This window comes from Schistocerca americana, chromosome 10, assembly GCF_021461395.2.
Source record: "Schistocerca americana isolate TAMUIC-IGC-003095 chromosome 10, iqSchAmer2.1, whole genome shotgun sequence".
NCBI classification, from domain to species: Eukaryota; Metazoa; Arthropoda; class Insecta; order Orthoptera; family Acrididae; genus Schistocerca; species Schistocerca americana.
In genome coordinates, this window is record NC_060128.1 from 61,927,291 (window position 1) to 61,946,703 (window position 19,413).

The following is a 19,413-nucleotide window of genomic DNA, read 5'->3' on the forward strand; positions in this document are numbered from 1 at the left end:
AATATTATAATGACAATAAGATTTCTTTGATATTTGTACATTTCACAGATGTTAACAGCTGAAAAAGCAAAACAAGGATAAGTACTCAATCATAGATTATTTTTACTAGTTCCTGCTTCTCAATTTAGGATACAAGTTTGCAAACACGTTTCAGACGCACACCGATCAGTCAGAACATTATGACCACATATCCTCGCCACGGAAAACAACACCGACATGTCGAGGCGTGGAATCAATTAGGCCTTGCTAGGTTGCTGGGGGGAGCTGGCACCACATCTGCAGAAGGTCACCTAATTCCCAAAAGTTCCGGGAATGGGGCAGGGGGGGGGGGGGGGGGCACGAGCTCTGACGGCTTGTTTAATCATCACATTCCTGACGTGTTCTATTGGGGTTCAGATTTGGCGAGTTTGGAGCCCAGCACATCAATTGGAACTCAGCACTGCGTTCCTCGAATCTCTCCATTGTACTCCTGGCCTTGTGAAATGGTGCATTTTGTTGTTGATAAATGTCACCGCCATTGGGAAACTTGATCATCATGAAGGCAAAAATCAATCAGTGTGTGGCTTCAGCTGCCAGAGAAGCCTTTTGTTGTTCCTATCTGCATCTCAGCATTTCCTTTTCATAATATTGTTACAGATCATCATGAGGGAGTGTATGTGGTCTCCAACCAGTGTACAACACCCTCGGTCATCTTGGTGCCTGGCATGAGCTTCATGGATGGCCATGTGAATATCCTCCACAGCATAATGGAACTGCCACCAGTTTGGCTCCGTCCCTCAGTACAGGTGTCGAGGAGATGTTCCACTCAGTGACAACGGGTTTGTGTCCTCCTGTCGGCACTATGAGGAAAGTACTGGGATTCATCAGACCGTGCAATTCTCTACCACTGCACCAATGTCCAGTGCCAAGAGGTCACACGTCCATTTCAGTCATAATTGCCGATGTCACAGTGTTGACACTGACATATGGACAGGTTGTCGGCTGCGGAGGCCCATTGTTAGGTGTGTTAAGTGCTTTCAGACACACTTGCATTCTGCCCAGCATCAAAGACTGATGTTAGTTCCACCACAGTTCGCCGTCTGTTCCGTTTTACCGGGCTGCCCAGCTTACATCGTCCAACATCTGTAATGGAGTGTGGCTGCCCAACCCCATGATGCCTGGACATAGTTTCATCTCGGTTTCGCTACATGTTGAAGATACTCACCATACCAATCATCAAAACCCAGCAAGTCGTGTAGTTCCCATAATGCTCATGGCGAGCCTCCGGGCCTTTATAACCCACCCTCAGCCAAACTCAGGTAGATTGCCCGCCTTTCCCCACTCTACACATGAACATCTCCCTCAGTGACACTAGAGGCACCGTGCATATGTCTCACTAGCAGTCATTCCTCGCCAGGTGCCGCTGCTATCACCTGGGTGGGTCTGTATCGATAGCAGGTCAGTGGTCATAATGTTGGGGCTGATCAATGTATGTGATTGTAGAAGGAAAGTAGGGGCTAGATACAGTAGATACAAGAAGAGTCACGTTAAAGGGGATAACAACACAGCCATAAAATTACGTGGCCACCCAGCACTTAGCCTCAGGAGGTAAAACTAAAATTACTGCTGATACACAGATTTTAAAAGTGTAGCTTCCTCATAAGCATTCATAGCTGTCCGTCCCTGAGCAGTTGGCGACACACACTTTTCATTCACTGTCCGTGATAAGGGCTCCGAGGCCTCCTTCGACGTGACACTCGGGCATCAGCTGGCGTATTTTGTCCAGTTCGTCATCATCTCCGTCACAATTATCGATGTGCAGCTCTCTAAACATACAGAAAAAGAAGCAGCAATGTTATTTGTGTCTAACTGAGCCATCTCAATTTGTACAACTATAATGGACAGTACTAAAGTGTTGTTGGATATAGTCTGACAGAATTAAGTCTGTTATGTACTTTACTAAAGGATGTCTAGACAGAGTGGATCATCAAGGTTCTTGTGACATAAAAAGGTGGTTAATAAACTGTGAAACTATGACATACACGAGGTGCTACCTCAAGTATCAGAGAATTTCATTGCCCCGCTGAAACTAGTAGCAGTTTGTCACTCCACTGCTAGATGTTTTGAGGTACACATCTTAGCAACTGCAGCACGAAGTTGTGTCATTTTTCCACGAAGTTGCGAGTTGTTGCTGTGCATGTCAGGATGTGCTTCAGCACTCCTGTGATGTGTGAAATGGATAACGTGAAGGATCAACAGATCTGCATTAAAATCTGTTTTCAGTTGAAGGAAACTGCAGCTGAAACCCGATGTATGCTGACAGAAGTGTTTGGTGAGAGTGCTCCGAGTCAAGCAACAACATTTGACCAGCTCGAGCACTTCGAGGAAGGCCAAGAATCTGTGAAAGATGACAAACATTCTGGTCGACCCTCGACATGTGCGACATCAGAAACAATGTTTAAAGTGCATGACGTGATTCACAAACACCGAAGGCAGACAATTCGTGATGTTTCTAACAGACTTGGGCTGTTGTACACTACGTGCCAATGAATTCTAGCCGATGAACTGAACACAAAACAAATGGCAGTGTAGTTTGTCACTCGCCTTCTCAGCATCGACTGATGAAACCTCAAGATTCAAACGTGACTGAACTGCAACAAAAAGTAAGGTGGTGTCCAAAATTCTTATCCATTCGTAACAGGTGATTAATCTTGGGTCTACGGTTACAACCCTGAAATGAAGCACAATAATCTCAACAGAAAACACAATCTTCTCAGAGGCCGAGAAATCTCGACATGTTCGCAGTAACACAAAGTCAATGCTAATACTTGTTTTCATTGTTTAAGGGATAGTGCACAAGGAGTTTGTTCTACTGGGTTAAACTGTGAACGGGCAGTTTTACTGCAAGGTTTTGAGACAACTGAGCGAAATGTTTGATGCAAATGGGCAGGGTTCTGGAAAAATATAGACCGGTCGGTGCACTATGACAATGCACTTGCACACACGTCACTTGCTGTGAAGGAATTCCTGGCCCAAAAACAACACGGAACTGAGCAGCCATAGCGCACGGATCTCCGTGCCGGCACATTCACAGGAGCTCAGTCCGTCAGTTCACCTGATGACGGTGACACGTACGATCACCGAAATATTGTGCCCGTTGGACACTGTAGACCGGCAGTACACCCGTGGATATTTTGATTACCAAATACGCCGGGAGAAACTCAAGTATCACATACAACAACTCGATACTGAACTAGCTAGAAGCAGTCGGCAGTGGAACTGCGACGAGTGGCCACGCGAATGAGGACGAGTCCGGCCGAGGGAGACCGAGACGGGCGGGAACTGAACTGAGGCTGGAATGAGACTGGCCGACAGGCCATTGCAGGAAAAAGACCAACTGTTCCCCGTTCCTGGTAGCTATAAGTAGAAAGCCGTGACCGAAGTGAACTATGAAAGACCGTTCCTTAGAATTCATTCCTCGCTCCTTCCATTCATCTCGGTGAACTGTTCCTTTGGACCAGTCAGTTCACAAACGACCCTCCTCTAGTCGTGACTTACCGTTGTACCGTCCGAGTTCCCTCAGTCAGTTCCCTCAGCCGTGAGCTGACTTAATATCTGACAGTGTCACACATGAGGAATAACATCACGGTACCTATCTGCAAAACGGGCTTCTGCCCAGCTCATCACCATACTCACAAGTCATCCAGGACACTGCAGAACTGCAATTCACCGCCGAACACAGAGCCGAGCCATTCGTCGACGTCTTACGCTTCCCGGCCACAGCACCAATCCGAATGCAGTCGTTAGTGATCGACCTGCACGTATGACGGTAATTCCCCGGTCCGGCTACCGCTAATCTCCAACCGACAGTGCGTGACGGAACGGAATGTTGCCGGAAGATCATTACTCGTTCTCAGGTGGTGGGCACAGATGTGAATAGATTAGAGTGTGCTCGGTGCACGATACGGTGGTCCTCACCGGTGGTGGTCAGATGCGCTCAACCAGTACCTCGATGATGAGTACGCCTGCCCTCACATTCCCCTGCAGTCTGACATCATAATATTGTCACATCAGAATGCCACACAAACCTGTATACTGCACAATTCGACCAGCTAGCTGAATGGAAACCTGGTTTCGGGCTCTGCCAGGTGCCGATATTACTGTCTCAAAGGAGTATGCGGCACCTCTGCATCCTGCACGGTGATCACTCGACATCAGATGGCATACACACCGCTTACGTACTCCGACAGGCCCAGTGGTGAGACTAAATACGAACGACTCTAACACGTTCTGCTGGCAGCTCTACCGGATAACACTCGTCTCACAACACTTCCTACAATCGTGACATCACTTTGACATCACACGCAATATTGTGAGGCCCACGGTAATATCTACAACTGATGCGGCAGGCACCATATTTATATTGCCATATTTGGCTGTTCCCTGTTATAGCTTGCAGTATGTCACTTCAAGACAACAACATATTTGAAGAGCGTCACAGTCAGTTTATAATGCATCGACAATATAAGCCTTCGAGAGATACTACGGTAATGGAGACTCGAGACGAATATCACACGAATCAGCTCTAGTGTAATAAATAATGTCGTGGTTTGTGGAGTCTAAATAAGCAGGTTTGCACCTCACTACATGCTAATATTGTTTTCTCACCTCAGTGTTGTTAAGACATTCTGGGACTTCCTTATGAATGTACTACAAGTATGTTCTGCAGTATTTGATGATATTTAACAATTTTGTCAGATTAGAGAACAAAATTAAAAATTATGAAATAAATATTTGGCTGCTTCTTTCCGAATACGTGGCGATTTTGGAGAGTGTGTGGTTGGGCAGGAACTTAAGTGGACAGCTTAAATTGCTGCAAGTGAAATGAGCAGCAGCAAAATTCACATCCTTCATTCCAATAAATATTTGGTTCTCTTATTTCTGAATATTTGATTATTTCCAATCATATGGTTCAGTGGGGGTCTAAGAGGACACTTAAATTGCTATAATTTAAATGACGAGCAGTAACATTCGTATTCTTCCTTGTCTTTCACATTCACATTCAGGAGGATGTTGGTTCAAACCTGCAGCAGCCATCCTGGTTTAGGTTTTCCACGATTTCCCTAAATCGTTTCAGGCAAATGCGGGGTAGTTCCTTTGAAAGGACACGGCCGACTTCCTTCGCCACCCTTCCCTAATCCGATGAGACTGATGACCTTTCCATTTGGTCCTCTCCCCAAATCAATCTTGTCACAAATACAGAGTGTCCCAAAATAATGTATGCACTCTTTGAAACTGAATATCTCTTTAATTAACAGATGGTAAATACAATTTTTGCAAGTAATAATTAAGAAGTAAGTGAAAAACAACAACAGTTTCTTTTATTCGAGGACTGTAAACAAATGTGGCATTATTATTGGATCAATAGAAATGGGTGCTAAAGTGTTAATAGAAAATGGAGAACGTGAATGACAGTGAAGGGTTAAATTTGGACCACCACCGAGGGTAACAATTACAAGAATCCAAGATGAGTTTGACATTAGAGGAACAGTGCAGGATATCAAGAAGGGTCATTGCAAAAGAAAGATGTTCAACAGACAATGAAAGTGTTGATGCAGTTGTAACAGTACTTTGACTACTGCGCTTCCGCCAGAACAAAGACGTGATTTACGATCGCGCATGCAGAAGAGCGCTGCGCCAGGGACAGATTTTCATAAATAATTTTTTTTTTTTTTTGCGTAGGTTCTCGTTTTAACAACTAGTTCATTACTCTCTTGTTATCTTGTCTTCATACGTTTAAGACATGTATTTTTTGGCACTGATGTTAAAGAATAATTTTAAGTGGAAATTAAAACTATATTATGAAACGAACACATGGCGTCTTCAAGTTATTTCAGTAGTGATTCACAATAGTTATCGTCAAATTTATGAATGAACAAGGGGACCAGCAAACAATAAAAAAAGGACATCCTACAAGAAAATCAAGAAGTATCCCAGATGCAGCCACGAAGACTATACTATAATATATACTACGTTTCTGACAGAAATATAAAGTAAATTTAAACTTATTTCTGATGCTATTTCCTTACAGTCGCTTTTTGTAGTGTTGCCAACACGGTCTGCCATTCACGGTCAAATTACAGCACTATCTCAATCAGTAATACAAAGTCTGCCTTATCCGTAACTTATTCCATCAAAATTCAAACCCCAATCACATTTTCTACTTTGTATTTTCACAGCAGAACCCCGAGGAAAGGAAACACTAGAATTGGCATCCTGGTGACAGGACTTACAATCTTCGGATTTGATACAAGTGCAATTATTATAAATTTTGGACATTTTATCTAATTTTTTCATTCATTTCAATTGTAAGGTTATGTGCATGAAATTTACAACAATATTGTTTGACCTGTTATTAATTCATGTTAATAACTGTATATCTGACGATACATTTGCAACATAAGACTGAAGAACAAAACAATTGGTGAGTACAGAAATTTACATTTTTTTCCAGTTTCAAGCAGCCAAATCTGTACTTCCTTTATTCCGATCCATTTATTCCAAAATTATTTTTGCAAATTGTAATTAAAATTGATTTACTATTGTTGCAAATGATAAGTGAAGAGCATATTCACAGTCATTTATTTGTGAGAGGGAAATTTCAATACCAGTTTAATAATTCAATTTCTTATTAAAAATCATCTAGAAATATCCACTTCCATAAGAGAAATTTCAGATTTCAACAGATCATATTTTAAAATTTTTTGCCATTGGAAAATTTTATTTGCAATTAATTACAAAAATCACAAGATGGATGCTAGATGCATAGAAACTGTTTTCGCAGACGAGCTTAGTGAAAGTGACACATTTCAAAACATGTCCGACATTCAAAGGAATACTGAACTTAATAGTGAGGATGTTCAAGACATAATTTTACCGGATCAACTAAGACAACAACCCCTATATTTAAACAGGTATACAGACAAATGGAGAGTGAGTACTACGTGACATTGACAACATCAACTTAAGAACCAGACATTAATCAGACACGAAAAAATGACAAAACTAAGACACATGACTCTGACATGCTCAACCTGATTCTGAAGTTACTTGGTGACCAAAACAGAAGATTTGACACTTTAGACGAGAAAAATGACAATTTAAAATGTGACATTGGGAAATTTGACACTAAATTCAATGAACTGACACGGGACATAAAACAAAATTTTTAAAACCAATCGAGACAAATTGTCGACTTGACAGAAACCACCAGTAGTCTTGGAAGGAAATTTACTGACTTACCAGACAAGGTTACGAGACAAGAAAAGGTATTTGTGGAATTCAGTGACGAGACAAAAACTGACTTACGACGATGTAATGAGAAATTGTTAACAGTAGTTTTTTAACAACAGAAAACCAGTACCCAAGTTGACGAATTACGACAGTCACACAATTCTGTAAAAACAAACCAAGAACACTTAGACCAGACGATTACAGACCGTTTTAGACAGATTAAGTGAGGTAACATTGGTGCAGAAATCCTTACAGGAAAAGTTAGAAAAACTTGAAGACAGAACAAATGTAGCATCTTTAAAGAATGACACAACTCTAGGAGAGAAACTTGTACATGAATGCAAATTACTTGATGATTATTTAGACAAGAAGTTTGAGACAATGACACAGATCATTTTAGATAAGACAAAGGAACAAGTAAAGAGAGAAACAGATAATATTCAGAAAGAGGTAGTAAACTTAAAGAAAATGTAATACCAAGTTTGTCAGTGATACCAAAACCCATAACAGGCAACCAAACCACAAATGAGAATCCGAATAATGCTAGGCCCAGCACACAGCCGAAAATAGAATTACCAATGAGTGATACAAATCCCAATGAACCATTTTCAATGCTACCACAAGATCAAAATTACTATCAGACATCACCACCTACTACGCACAATTTGACACAAAATGCAGGACCCATAATACCACCTGGAGTAGCTGATGAAACATTAGTATGGCATGGATACTTTCAGACATTTTCATGTGATGAGAAAGACAAAGTGCTTCCAATTGTTTTCATCCGCTCTTTTGATGGTATTTTCCCGAGACATTGGTTAGAAGCTGATAAAATTCGATATGTTACAAATTTCTTACGTGGAAGAGCAGCTAAGTGGGGAGCAGAAATGAAAAGACGATGTTTAACATTTGAACAGTTTGAACAAGCATTTCTTGAGGAATTCTGGTCGATCACAGAACAGCAAAGTTTAAAACGAGAAGTATACAATCCAGAAAATTACAACCCGAAGAAAGAGACTTTACGCCAATACTTTGAATGCTACCTAGATAAATCATTATATTGGACAAAACCAGCAGATTTACCAGACGTAATTAGAATATTTAAAAGCCACTTACCATTTCCTTACCATGATAAATTAATAGGTGTGTCCGAGGACAACATAAAGAGTTTTTTCAGTTATGTTGATGAGATAGATGATGTTTACAGAGATGAGATCATGAATTTCAATCAATTGTATCCGATCTATCCAAGCAATTCGCGTACGCACAACAACAGAAATGACAGAGGCTATTGGAATCCGCCTTAGACACCACAACAAAACACTCAAAGAAACAATTCACACTACACTGGGACAAATCCATACAATATCAGCAGAAACAACTCTCAGCATTGGCATGGAAATGGTAATTATTACTATAATGGTTATCCGAACAGTAATTACAATCAGAACAATAATAGTTATATTCAAAATAACAACAACAGAAGAAGGAACCGAAATTATAGAGATCAAAGAAGTGAGGATAACAGGTGCAAACCAGGATATTTTCAGGGAACAGACAACAACATCCAAACATGTATTGCAGGAATAACAGTAATGACAATACCAGTTACATTCAAGGGCGAAATAATGCATGGGAAAATCACAATGGACCACCGCCACGACACATGCAATACAGCAACCCTCAATTCATACCTAACGGAACTCCCAATGCAACGGGAGGTAATCTCAACAATCAAACAGCTGATACTTGGGTGATGTGCAACAGAAATGTAAATATTATTGAGTTGGGCAATGAACCTAACCCACAGCAACAGCCGAATTTGCCGGAAAACGAACGACAACTGAGCTAAGCGCTCGAGTTACGGTTGATAGGGAGCACAGCGCAACGGGCCCGACAATTTGTTTTCTCGGATATGATGACAGTAAGAAAATAGAAAAAGAATTATATCAGGATGTAGAGTTTAATAGTACCAGTAAAATAAAGAAGGTTATTCAGGCAATAACACGAGTTATGATTGGTAGTTATGAAGTGGAAGTAATGGTAAATACAGGGGCAGCAGCAAGTGTCATTTCAATGTCTTTATATAATGAACTCAGCGAATAATGAACATACCAACATTGCCAGTACAGAATTGTCACATTACAAGTGCCACAAGTAATAAATCAAAGATTGTGAAATTTCAAGCTCTCATTAACATCACATTTTCAAATATACCACTCAATTACAATTTTCTGGTAGTAGACAAATTAGTTATGCACTGCATATTAGGAATTGACTTTTTGAATGAATATCAACCAATCATAGATTTAGGAAAAGGGGAATGTCATTTAACCGTAAACCAACAACAACTGACAATAGAGTTAACACAGGGTAAAAACTTAAACAGTAAACAAGGTAAGTTTGAACAGTTACATTTTGTGTATCCACCAGCAACAAACATATGTGATTTAACTTTTAATGAAGCTATATCTCAGGGAATTAAAACTAATGATTTATATGAGAAATGCACAGAATCTGAATATCTGATGAAGGAACAACAACTTGAATTACTTGAAGTTTTGCAGCAACGTGCTGAGGTATTTGTGAAGAAACCTGGAATTGTTAGAGGCTATACTTCTGAGGTGGATGTTAAACCACACAAAACATACTGTAGAACATATTATAATATTCCTTGGTCAAAGAAACCCGCAGTTTTGAAAGTGATTGAAAGAATGCAAGCTTGGGGTATCATTGAAAGGTCACATTCACCATACTGCAGTCCGATCCTAGCAGTTAATAAAGAGGATGGTAGTGTAAGGTTAGTAGAGAAATTAACGAAGTCATAATCCCAATCAACACACGACCTATAAATTTGGAAGAACAACTTTTAAAATTTCATAATATACAGTATTTAACCAATATTGACCTCCGCTCATCGTTTTGGCAGGTGAACCTCCATAGAAACAGCCGTAAACACACTGCATTTCTATGTGAGGGACGTAGTTATCAATTTTGTGTTCTACTCTTTGGTCTACGAGTGAATGCTGGAGTATTTATTGAAGCCTTAGATGCTGTTCTTGGACCACAATTGTTATCGCAAATCACAGTTTATGTTGACGACATCGTCATTGTCACCACTACTTGGTAAGAACATGTTAATCTTTTGAAGCAACTTCTGCCTAAATTTTCTGACGCAGGTGTCACTAACACTTTATCAAAAACGAAATTAGGGAGGAGAGAAATCAAATTCCTTGGTCACATCATATCAACTGAAGGCATTTATCCACACTCAAGAAAAATTGATGCAGTTAAGAATTTTCCATCGCCACAGTATCATAAACATCTCTAAGCTTTTCTTTGTCTATCTTCATTCTTCAGGAAATTTGTACCCTACCACTTTCTTAACAGTCCACATCTTCTATCTTTACTCAAAAGAAATAATATTTGGAAATGGACAGGGTTCTGTCAGACAGATTTTGAAGCTATTAAGAATGCTTTAGTAAATGCACCGTTGTTATGTCATCCTGACATGACGTCAGACTTTTGCCTAGTAACAGATGCAAGTTCCTATGGGCTCGGAGCATTTTTATTCCAAATTCATGTAGAAAATGAACAAACAGTCATCAAACCTATCTGTTTTTCTAGCCGCACACTCACTGAATGCGAAAAGTCGTATTCAGTGGCCGAGTGCGAAACACTTGCCATAGTATCGGCATTTCGCAAGTTTCGGTACTTTCTATGGGGAAAACATACTAAGCTTTATACTGATCATCAAGGTCTTTCTTTCCTGCTATCATGCAAGTTATTACATTCACTTCTTGCACGTTGGTGTGCATCACTACAAGGCTATAATTTCGATATTATATAGCTACATAAAAGGAGAATCTAACATTATAGCCGATGCTCTATCTCGTTTGCCACAAGGCCTACAAGAATTTTCAGATGTGACAGAATAAACATCAGATTTCAAAATTTTACTCATGTATGACAGTACATTTGCATCTTACTACAAAAACATGTGCAGGAAGTTTGTCATATTGCATGACAATGATCCCAGGTGGATACAGATAAAGAATAAATTACATGCAGGAACAGACCCACATCTTGAAAAATATTACACATTACACAAAGAAGTACTATTTCACCAACGAAACCCTGAATCACAGCATTGGTGTGTTTGCTTACCTGAAGCTCATGTTGATGATTTTATTTTATTTACACACAGAACTTGGGGACTCTTATTGTGTAGCCAAATGTACAGATAAGATTACACAATATTGCTATTTTCCAAATTTAAGGCAAAGAGTATTGAGGAATATTAGGAAATGTATCATATGTCAGAAAGCCAAGTATTCTAATTGCACAAGCATGAATGAATTGCATCCAATCATACCTAAGAGGCCATTACAGCTAATTTCTTTAGATATTGCAGGACCCTATCCACAAGCACGTGGAGGAATGAAATACGTCCTTGCTGTGTTAGATGTCTTCACAAAGTATTTAAAATTATATGCTTTACGTTCAGTTTCTACCACTGCTATTACCAGACGTCTATTAACAGATTATTTTGTAAGAATAGGAAAATCTGAAGTTATGATCATGGATAATGCAGCATATTTTACCAGTTTACAATGGAAGACTTTTATTGAAGCACAGAATGTTAAACATATTTTAATTTCAAGATTTCACACAGCAGGAAACCCAGTAGTAAGAACATTTTGAGAATTTGGACTGTTTATGAGAACACACACACCAGAGAGGCACACAAAATGGGTACAATACCTAGCACCATGTGAACAAATAGTGAACAATTTAACTCACATTTCTACTGGATACACACCAACAGAATTAATTATTGATAAAACAGAAAGAAATGAACGGACAGACCCTCTACCTAAATTTACAGCAACAACAAATCCTGTTAGTTTAGAAGAAAAGGTAAGACAAGCTTACACAACATTATGTGACAAAGCTAAGGAAAGAAAGCAGAAATATGACAGAGGTGTCAGGAAAGCACAAACATTTCAAGTTGATGAGTTAGTTTTACTAAGAACACATCCTAAACCCACAAAACAAACATTTAAACAGGAAATGGCAGGTCTTATACTCTGGACCATACCGAATCGCAAATATTCCACACCCTGGCTGTTATTCATTAGAATATCCATTAACACATACACCCAGAGGTCTACATCCACACAGACATTTGAAAAAATACATACAGTAAAATGTTAGCTAATGAGAAGAAGATAATTAATATGATAATACAGTTATGATGAGCCTACACTGAAGTTATACAGATATTTACAATCTAATGAATGCAGGTAAATCTAGAAAGCAAAGAGAAATAAATATATATATTTAGACATGTGAACCATCCAATAGCTAATAAGATATTTGGTTATAAGAGGAGTTGCTCTTGAGGCATACACACATTAGAGGAGGCATATACACATTAGAGGTGGCAGAGAACTGAACAGAATTATTTTCTTTAGGAGACATGTGATAATAGTAATGTTGAGATGGGTGAATGTATTTTTAGTTTAATAAGAGGATAAATAGTAATATGGAGAGAGGTAAATGGAATATAAGATGAGAAAAGGGTACAATTATTATCATTATTGTTGTTGAAGTAAAAAAGGAAGTGATGGTGAATAAGAGGAATATATATGATGCTGAGGAATAAGTACAGCTTATGTTATTTTGTGAAGAATGAATAATAGAAATAGGTGAGAATGTTATGAGTAATTGAGAATATGTTGAGAGGAGAGAAACTAGATTTGAACGCTAAACTAATGGGAACTTGTAATGAAATTTTTGGAATTATATAGGCTTGACACTTCAGATTGGAAGAATTATTTAAGAGAACATATTTAGCAGTCATCTAATGGTATAATTAAAGCTCATCTATGGTACTGAACTAATGCACCATTAAATAGAAAGGAGAATAAGGAGAAAACAAAACCTCAGTCCTCCGTTGTGGCTCACAGTCTCATCCCTCCCTTAGAAAAATTTATACATGTTGATGAAATATTTGACATTATATAATTTGTAATTATCTGACAGTATGGAGAGACATACATTCATATTTATTTATGAATAGAATTTTACAGGTACCGCAAGGTAAGTACAGAATGGATATACAGCATGGAACGCAGCAGCAATTATCTGACAAGAACTAAGAAGATTTATTTATTAAGTACAACATTTATTTATATTTCTTGACACTTAAGGATAGAAGTAGATGAACTACACAAACTTCACAGAAAGGAAAGAAAGGAAAAAAGAATGAACTAACAAATAAAATGTATATTTCAATCTGAATGTAATTTAATTCACATGTCAGCACAATGATATTGAATGTAACGTAAAAATTTACTATATTTTTCATTTAATTCTGTATATGTACTATATGACAACAATGTAAATATCCCATGTAATGATTTATTGTAAATATATGTATATCCATGTACTTATATCAAGAAATGTATTTTAAGGAGATGTTAATGAACTGCAAAGGGCTTGTGCATATAGCACATTATTCATATAAATGGAACTGAAAATACAAAGAAGAAACCAACGTGATGGAACACTGGTCAAGAAATATTTACGTAGTGTCAATATGCCTTGAAGTGTATGGTGTAGTGGAAGGTTGGTGTTAAAGACAAGCTCATCACCTGTCGTAGGCAGTGAGGTGTTTCCTGTGCCCTCATTGACTATTTATACTCCGGTGGACGCCACCAAAATTCAAAGACTGTCGTAAAGAAGATACACACCAAAAAGACTGTGGAATGTTTCCCTCTATTGTAATCATATATATATATATCCCGGGATTGTAATGACTCCTTACCCTCTCCCTTAAAACCCACATCCTTTCGTCTTTCCCTCTTTCCTGACGAAGCAACGGTTGGTTGCGAAAGCTTGAAGTTTGTGTGTATGTTTGTGTTTGTTTGTGTGTCTATCGACCTGCCAGCACTTTCGTTTGGTAAGTCACATCGTCTTTGTTTTTAGACATATTTTTCCCACGTGGAAAATATATAATCTTTGTTATATATATATATATATATATATATATATATATATATATATATATATATATATATATATATATATTCATAAGTAATTTTTTTTTTTTTTTTTATGTAGGTGCGCTTGTTTTAACAACTAGTTCATTACTCTCTTGTTATCTTGTCTTCATACGTTTAAGACGTGTATTTTTTGGCACTGATGTTAAAGAATAATTTTAAGTGGAATTTAAAACTATATTATGAAACGAACACATGGCGTCTTCAAGTTATTTCAGTAGTGATTCGCAATAGTTATCGCCAAATTTATGAATGAAGAAGAGGACCAGCAAACAATAAAAAAAGGACATCCTACAAGAAAATCAAGAAGTATCCCAGATGCAGCCGCGAAGACTATATTATAATATTTATTTATTTATTTAGCGTATGGCTAATACAGACATATCATGAAATTACATATATATATGTACATATTGGCACACAAGAAACTTAAGTTTGTTTTTACAACTGAATATCCAGTCCTTCAATCCAGCGCACTGCATCTGGAGTTGCTAGCAGGAAGTCCTCTTTGGCGCCGTGATAGGCTCGAATCCTGCATTCACTGACGATGTGGTGAACAGTCTGGTATGGAGCCCCGCAGTCACAAGCTGGATCAGGCAGCTTGTTCCACTTAAAGAGAGCATCCCTGCATCGCCCATGGCTGGTACGGATTCTGTTGAGAGTAGACCACGTCTTGCGTGGTAAGTCGAATCCACTTGGAAGTTTAGCACCTGAGAAGATGTTATGCAGGTGCACATCTGTCACTGCTTCCCACCGACCTTTCCATTCTTCAAGAGGTTTGAAATTCTTAGCCACCATGTCAGCAGCATCGCACAGAGTTGGATGACGTGATTTCAGTCTCTTGCGATTTAAAAGTGGCAGGTCGCTATGCACGGGTAGGTTAGAATTCCTGGACATCTTGTGGAATTCTCTCATAAGGGCAGTACATCTGCGTAGATCAGGAGGCATTATACCAGTTAACAGTGGAAGCCAATAAACTGGAGTAGATCTGATTGTGCCAGATATTATGCGCATTGTCGTATTCAGCTGGGTATCAACAAGCCTTGTATGATGACTATTCATCCAAACAGGTGGGAGGTAGCGTTGCTCACGTCCGTAGGTTTAACCTTAAAATACCCTACACGTGCCTCCTGGGTGGTGCTAATTGAGCAACAGTGATTACAGGCAGCCAGACTATCCATAGGATCTCCTGGCAATGACATATCAACTAAATATATTATAATATATACTACGTTTCTGACAGAAATATAAAGTAAATTTAAACTTATTTCTGGTGCTATTTCCTTACAGTCGCTTTTTGTAGTATTGCCAACCCGGTCTGCCATTCACGGTCAAATTACAGCACTAACTCAATCAGTAATACAAAGTCCGCCTTATCCGTAACTTATTCCATCAAAATTCAAACCCCTATCAGATTTTCTATTTTGTATTTTCATGGCAGAACCCCGAGGAAAGGAAACACTACACAGTGATCCAGGTGTACATACATTCCCCAAAGAAACCTGGAGGCAGTACTCTTGTGAGACTGGGATCTGCAAAAGCAGTGTTCACAGAATTTTGCAGGCTCATAAATTTAAACCTTACATCCGAAGACTTTTCCATGTTCTTAACAAGGATGATCCCGACTGGTGAAGTGAATTTTATGAGTGGATGATTGACAGATGTGGAGGAGAGAAATGTTCCCAAGATCTAATTCCTTGGTCACATGAAGAGACCTTTATAAACTTAACAGAATAATTAACTGCCATCATTGCGTGTAGTAGGACAGTGAGAAACCATATGCAACTGAGGGAAGGCGTATTATTCTACCACGAGAATGTTTGGTTTGGTCTGTTTTCTGGAGGGTTAGTCAGGCCATACTTCTTTGAAAACACTGTCACAGGTGATTCTTACTTAGAAATGTTGCATATGATAACTCCTTGTCTTAATGACTGTTTTGAAAATGGAGGTTATTACTTTCAACCGGCTGGTGTTACCCTCACCTTCACACCGATGTGAGCACATTTCTCAATCGTACATCCCCTGCCAGACGAATAGGACGAAGAGGTAGTGTGGAGTTTCCAGGTCACTCTCCTGATTTATCTCCTCTACACTTCTATCTGTGGGGTACTCTCAACAACACCCTTTACACTGCAAGATCACAAACACTTATTGGTCTTAAAGAGCAAATTGAGCAAGCCTGTGATGTTATTCCATTAGGAACAATACAACAGCAATACCACTCTGTTGCAAGTTGTTGTCAATGGTGTATTGCAGTGGAAGGAGACCATTTTGACCATTTACCACCTTTAGTGAGACCTTAAGGTACACCACAAACATTGTATGACATTAATTAAAGAGATATTCAGTTTCAAAGAGTGTATACATCATTTTGTGACACCTGGTATTTTGTAGGTAACAATCATCTCACACGTCTTCCTGAGAGAGAGAGAGAGAGAGAGAGAGAGAGAGAGAGAGAGTGGTTGTCATCTATTGTTGATGAAGGCCTTAATGGGTGAAAGCTTTATTTGTGACAGTCTTTTTGTAGTGCCTATCTGGAACTCAGCATCTCCGCTATATGGTGAGTAGCAACTTTCCTTTACATGATATTGTTGGAGGAAGTGTTGTGAGACGAGTGTCACCCAGTCCTAATTGTTTATGTTCTGGAGAAATTCTGGAGATGCCATCAAAACAGTCAAAATTCAAAAAAAAATTATAAGAATAATGGAAAGGGTAGATAATCGCAAATCATGTAGAAAATTGTTTCAAAACAGGATGATCCTGTCACTTCCTTGCATATATATACTTGAAAATATAATGTATTTAAAGCAAAACTTACATACAAAAAGACCACTCATCGCTCAAAATCACACAATACACAGCTATGATACGAGACAAAAATTGGATGTACATGTTCAAAGCGCCAACACAAAGTTATTTCAAAACAGCCTTATCCATCCTAGTATCAAACTATACAATGCCTTACCAGATACCATAAACACATACAAAACATTGGTCACTTCAAATATAAGCTGAAGTCGTACTTGGTTGATCACTGCTTTTACACAGTAAATGAATACCTACAAAACTAAATTTTTGTGTATTTACCCAATGTAGTCTCATTCAGAAGAACGTTTGTATTTTCTCTCTCTGCATATAGCGTAACAACATTTATTTAAGTATTCATCATTAATTGATATATTAATGTGTGTTATTATGTACAAAGGTATATTATATGTAAAACTGTTAATATTAACAAAAAAATCCAAATATCTCTTGCACATTGTGCAGCTGTAGATGAAATGGATCAATAAATCAATCAATCAATCAAACCAGCCAATGGTCATATGGAGCCTATTACACTGGGTCACCAGGCGGTGCAGGCAGTCCTGCCACCACAACTTGGTTTGGCCACCACGTGGTCAGTCTGCCGTGCACTAGTGATGAGGGAACATGTCGGACAGCAAGTATATGTACATGCTCATGCTTGTGCTTTCCATTAAAAGAAGAGGAAGATACATGTATGCCCTATGCTACCACTAAGGGAATCTAAAGGGTTGTATTATACTCTTTTTAATGAACTGTGTTTGGATGACCACCAATTTTTTAATTACTTACGTATGTCCAAACTGCCTTTCTTTGAATTTTTGTCATTAAGAAAGGTTGATATTACCCGGAAAGATTCGAAAATGAAAAAGGGTACCTCACTAGAATATTTAAAGACCAATGTCTGCTTGTGTCTGTATGTGTGGATGGATATGTGCGTGTGTGCGAGTGTATACCTGTTCTTTTTTCCCCCTAAGGTAAGTCTTTCCGCTCCTGGGATTGGAATGACTCCTTACCCTCTCCTTTAAAACCCACTTCCTTTCGTCTTCCCCTCTCCTTCCCTCTCTCCTGATGAGGCAACAGTTTGTTGCGAAAGCTTGAATTTTGTGTGTATGTTTGTGTTTGTTTGTGTGTCTATCGACCTGCCAGCGCTTTTGTTCGGTAAGTCACCTCATCTTTGTTTTTATTAATTTTTTTGCTTTAGGAAACAATAATTATTTTTGAAAACATTTTAAAATATGTGTGTGAAATCTTATGGGACTTAACTGCTAAGGTCATCAGTTCCTAAGCTTACACACTACTTAACCTAAATTATCCTAAGGACAAACACACACATGCCCGAGGGAGGACTCAAACCTCCGCCGGGCCAGCCGTGAAAATATTTAAAATTTTAAAAAATTTAAATAGTTTAGTTTCATATTTTTATGCTATTATGTCGAAAGGAAACTGATTTGAGGTATTACTGAAAGTAAACATTAACACGGACATTTATTTTCAAAAAGAACATTAATAAGAACATTTATTTCCCAAAGTTTTGTACATTGTATACGTTGGATATTTGTATATATACACTACATACCGAACATCAAAGGTTCACTCGTCTATCAGAAGCTTCATTTGATGCGACAGAAGTACCTGCACACGGAAGAGATTGTAAGTGCACATTTATGTTTGGGTGTTGTTGAAACAATCTGGAAAAATTGAATTTGTGGTTGCTGATCCACCATTCCTAGCTGAAACATTGTTTGCTATTGCATAGGATGTTGTCCCATCAGCCATTGATGCATGTGCTGTATTTGTACATGCTGTGTTTGTTGAGGGTACTCTAGCACTGATGATGATAGCGAAAGACGAAAGGATCCATCATAAACCACTTGCTGTCACCCTCGCTCCACATTTTTTTGGCCAGCAGCAACGAGAGAAATCACATATTTGTTTCCAGGAGGTACTTTGTGAACCTCAGTTATCATAGAGAGGAGAAAGTGTGAGACTTCTATTCCGATGCAATCTTTCTCTTCAGAACTTTCAAGGGCTCATAGTCATTGCTCGTTCTTCTTTCAGATTTGTGCTGAGAGATCCTAGATGTAGGTCCATTACCAAGCAAAACATAAGTTTTATTTTCTTCTTCATTATGATGTCTTCTTCGTCCACATTTGTAGTAGATTTTTTTCACTGCAGTTTCTAGAACATGTAGTTGTTCAAAATAAGTGAACTGTTTTCTCCTGGTTGCAGCTGAAGTACTTTTGACACCCTTTACCCAAAGAAG

General features: G+C 38.6%; 1 protein-coding gene across 1 annotated transcript in view; it reads right to left on the reverse strand.

The window, feature by feature from the left end:
* Positions 1-1,687: 1,687 nt before the first annotated feature.
* LOC124552664 (F-box/LRR-repeat protein 4-like) overlaps positions 1,688-19,413 on the reverse strand; it is a 105,573-nt gene continuing 87,847 nt past the window's right edge. The window contains exon 8 of the mRNA XM_047126988.1: positions 1,688-1,805. Coding sequence (XP_046982944.1) covers positions 1,688-1,805 — 118 coding nt within the window. The remainder of the gene's footprint in view (positions 1,806-19,413) is intronic.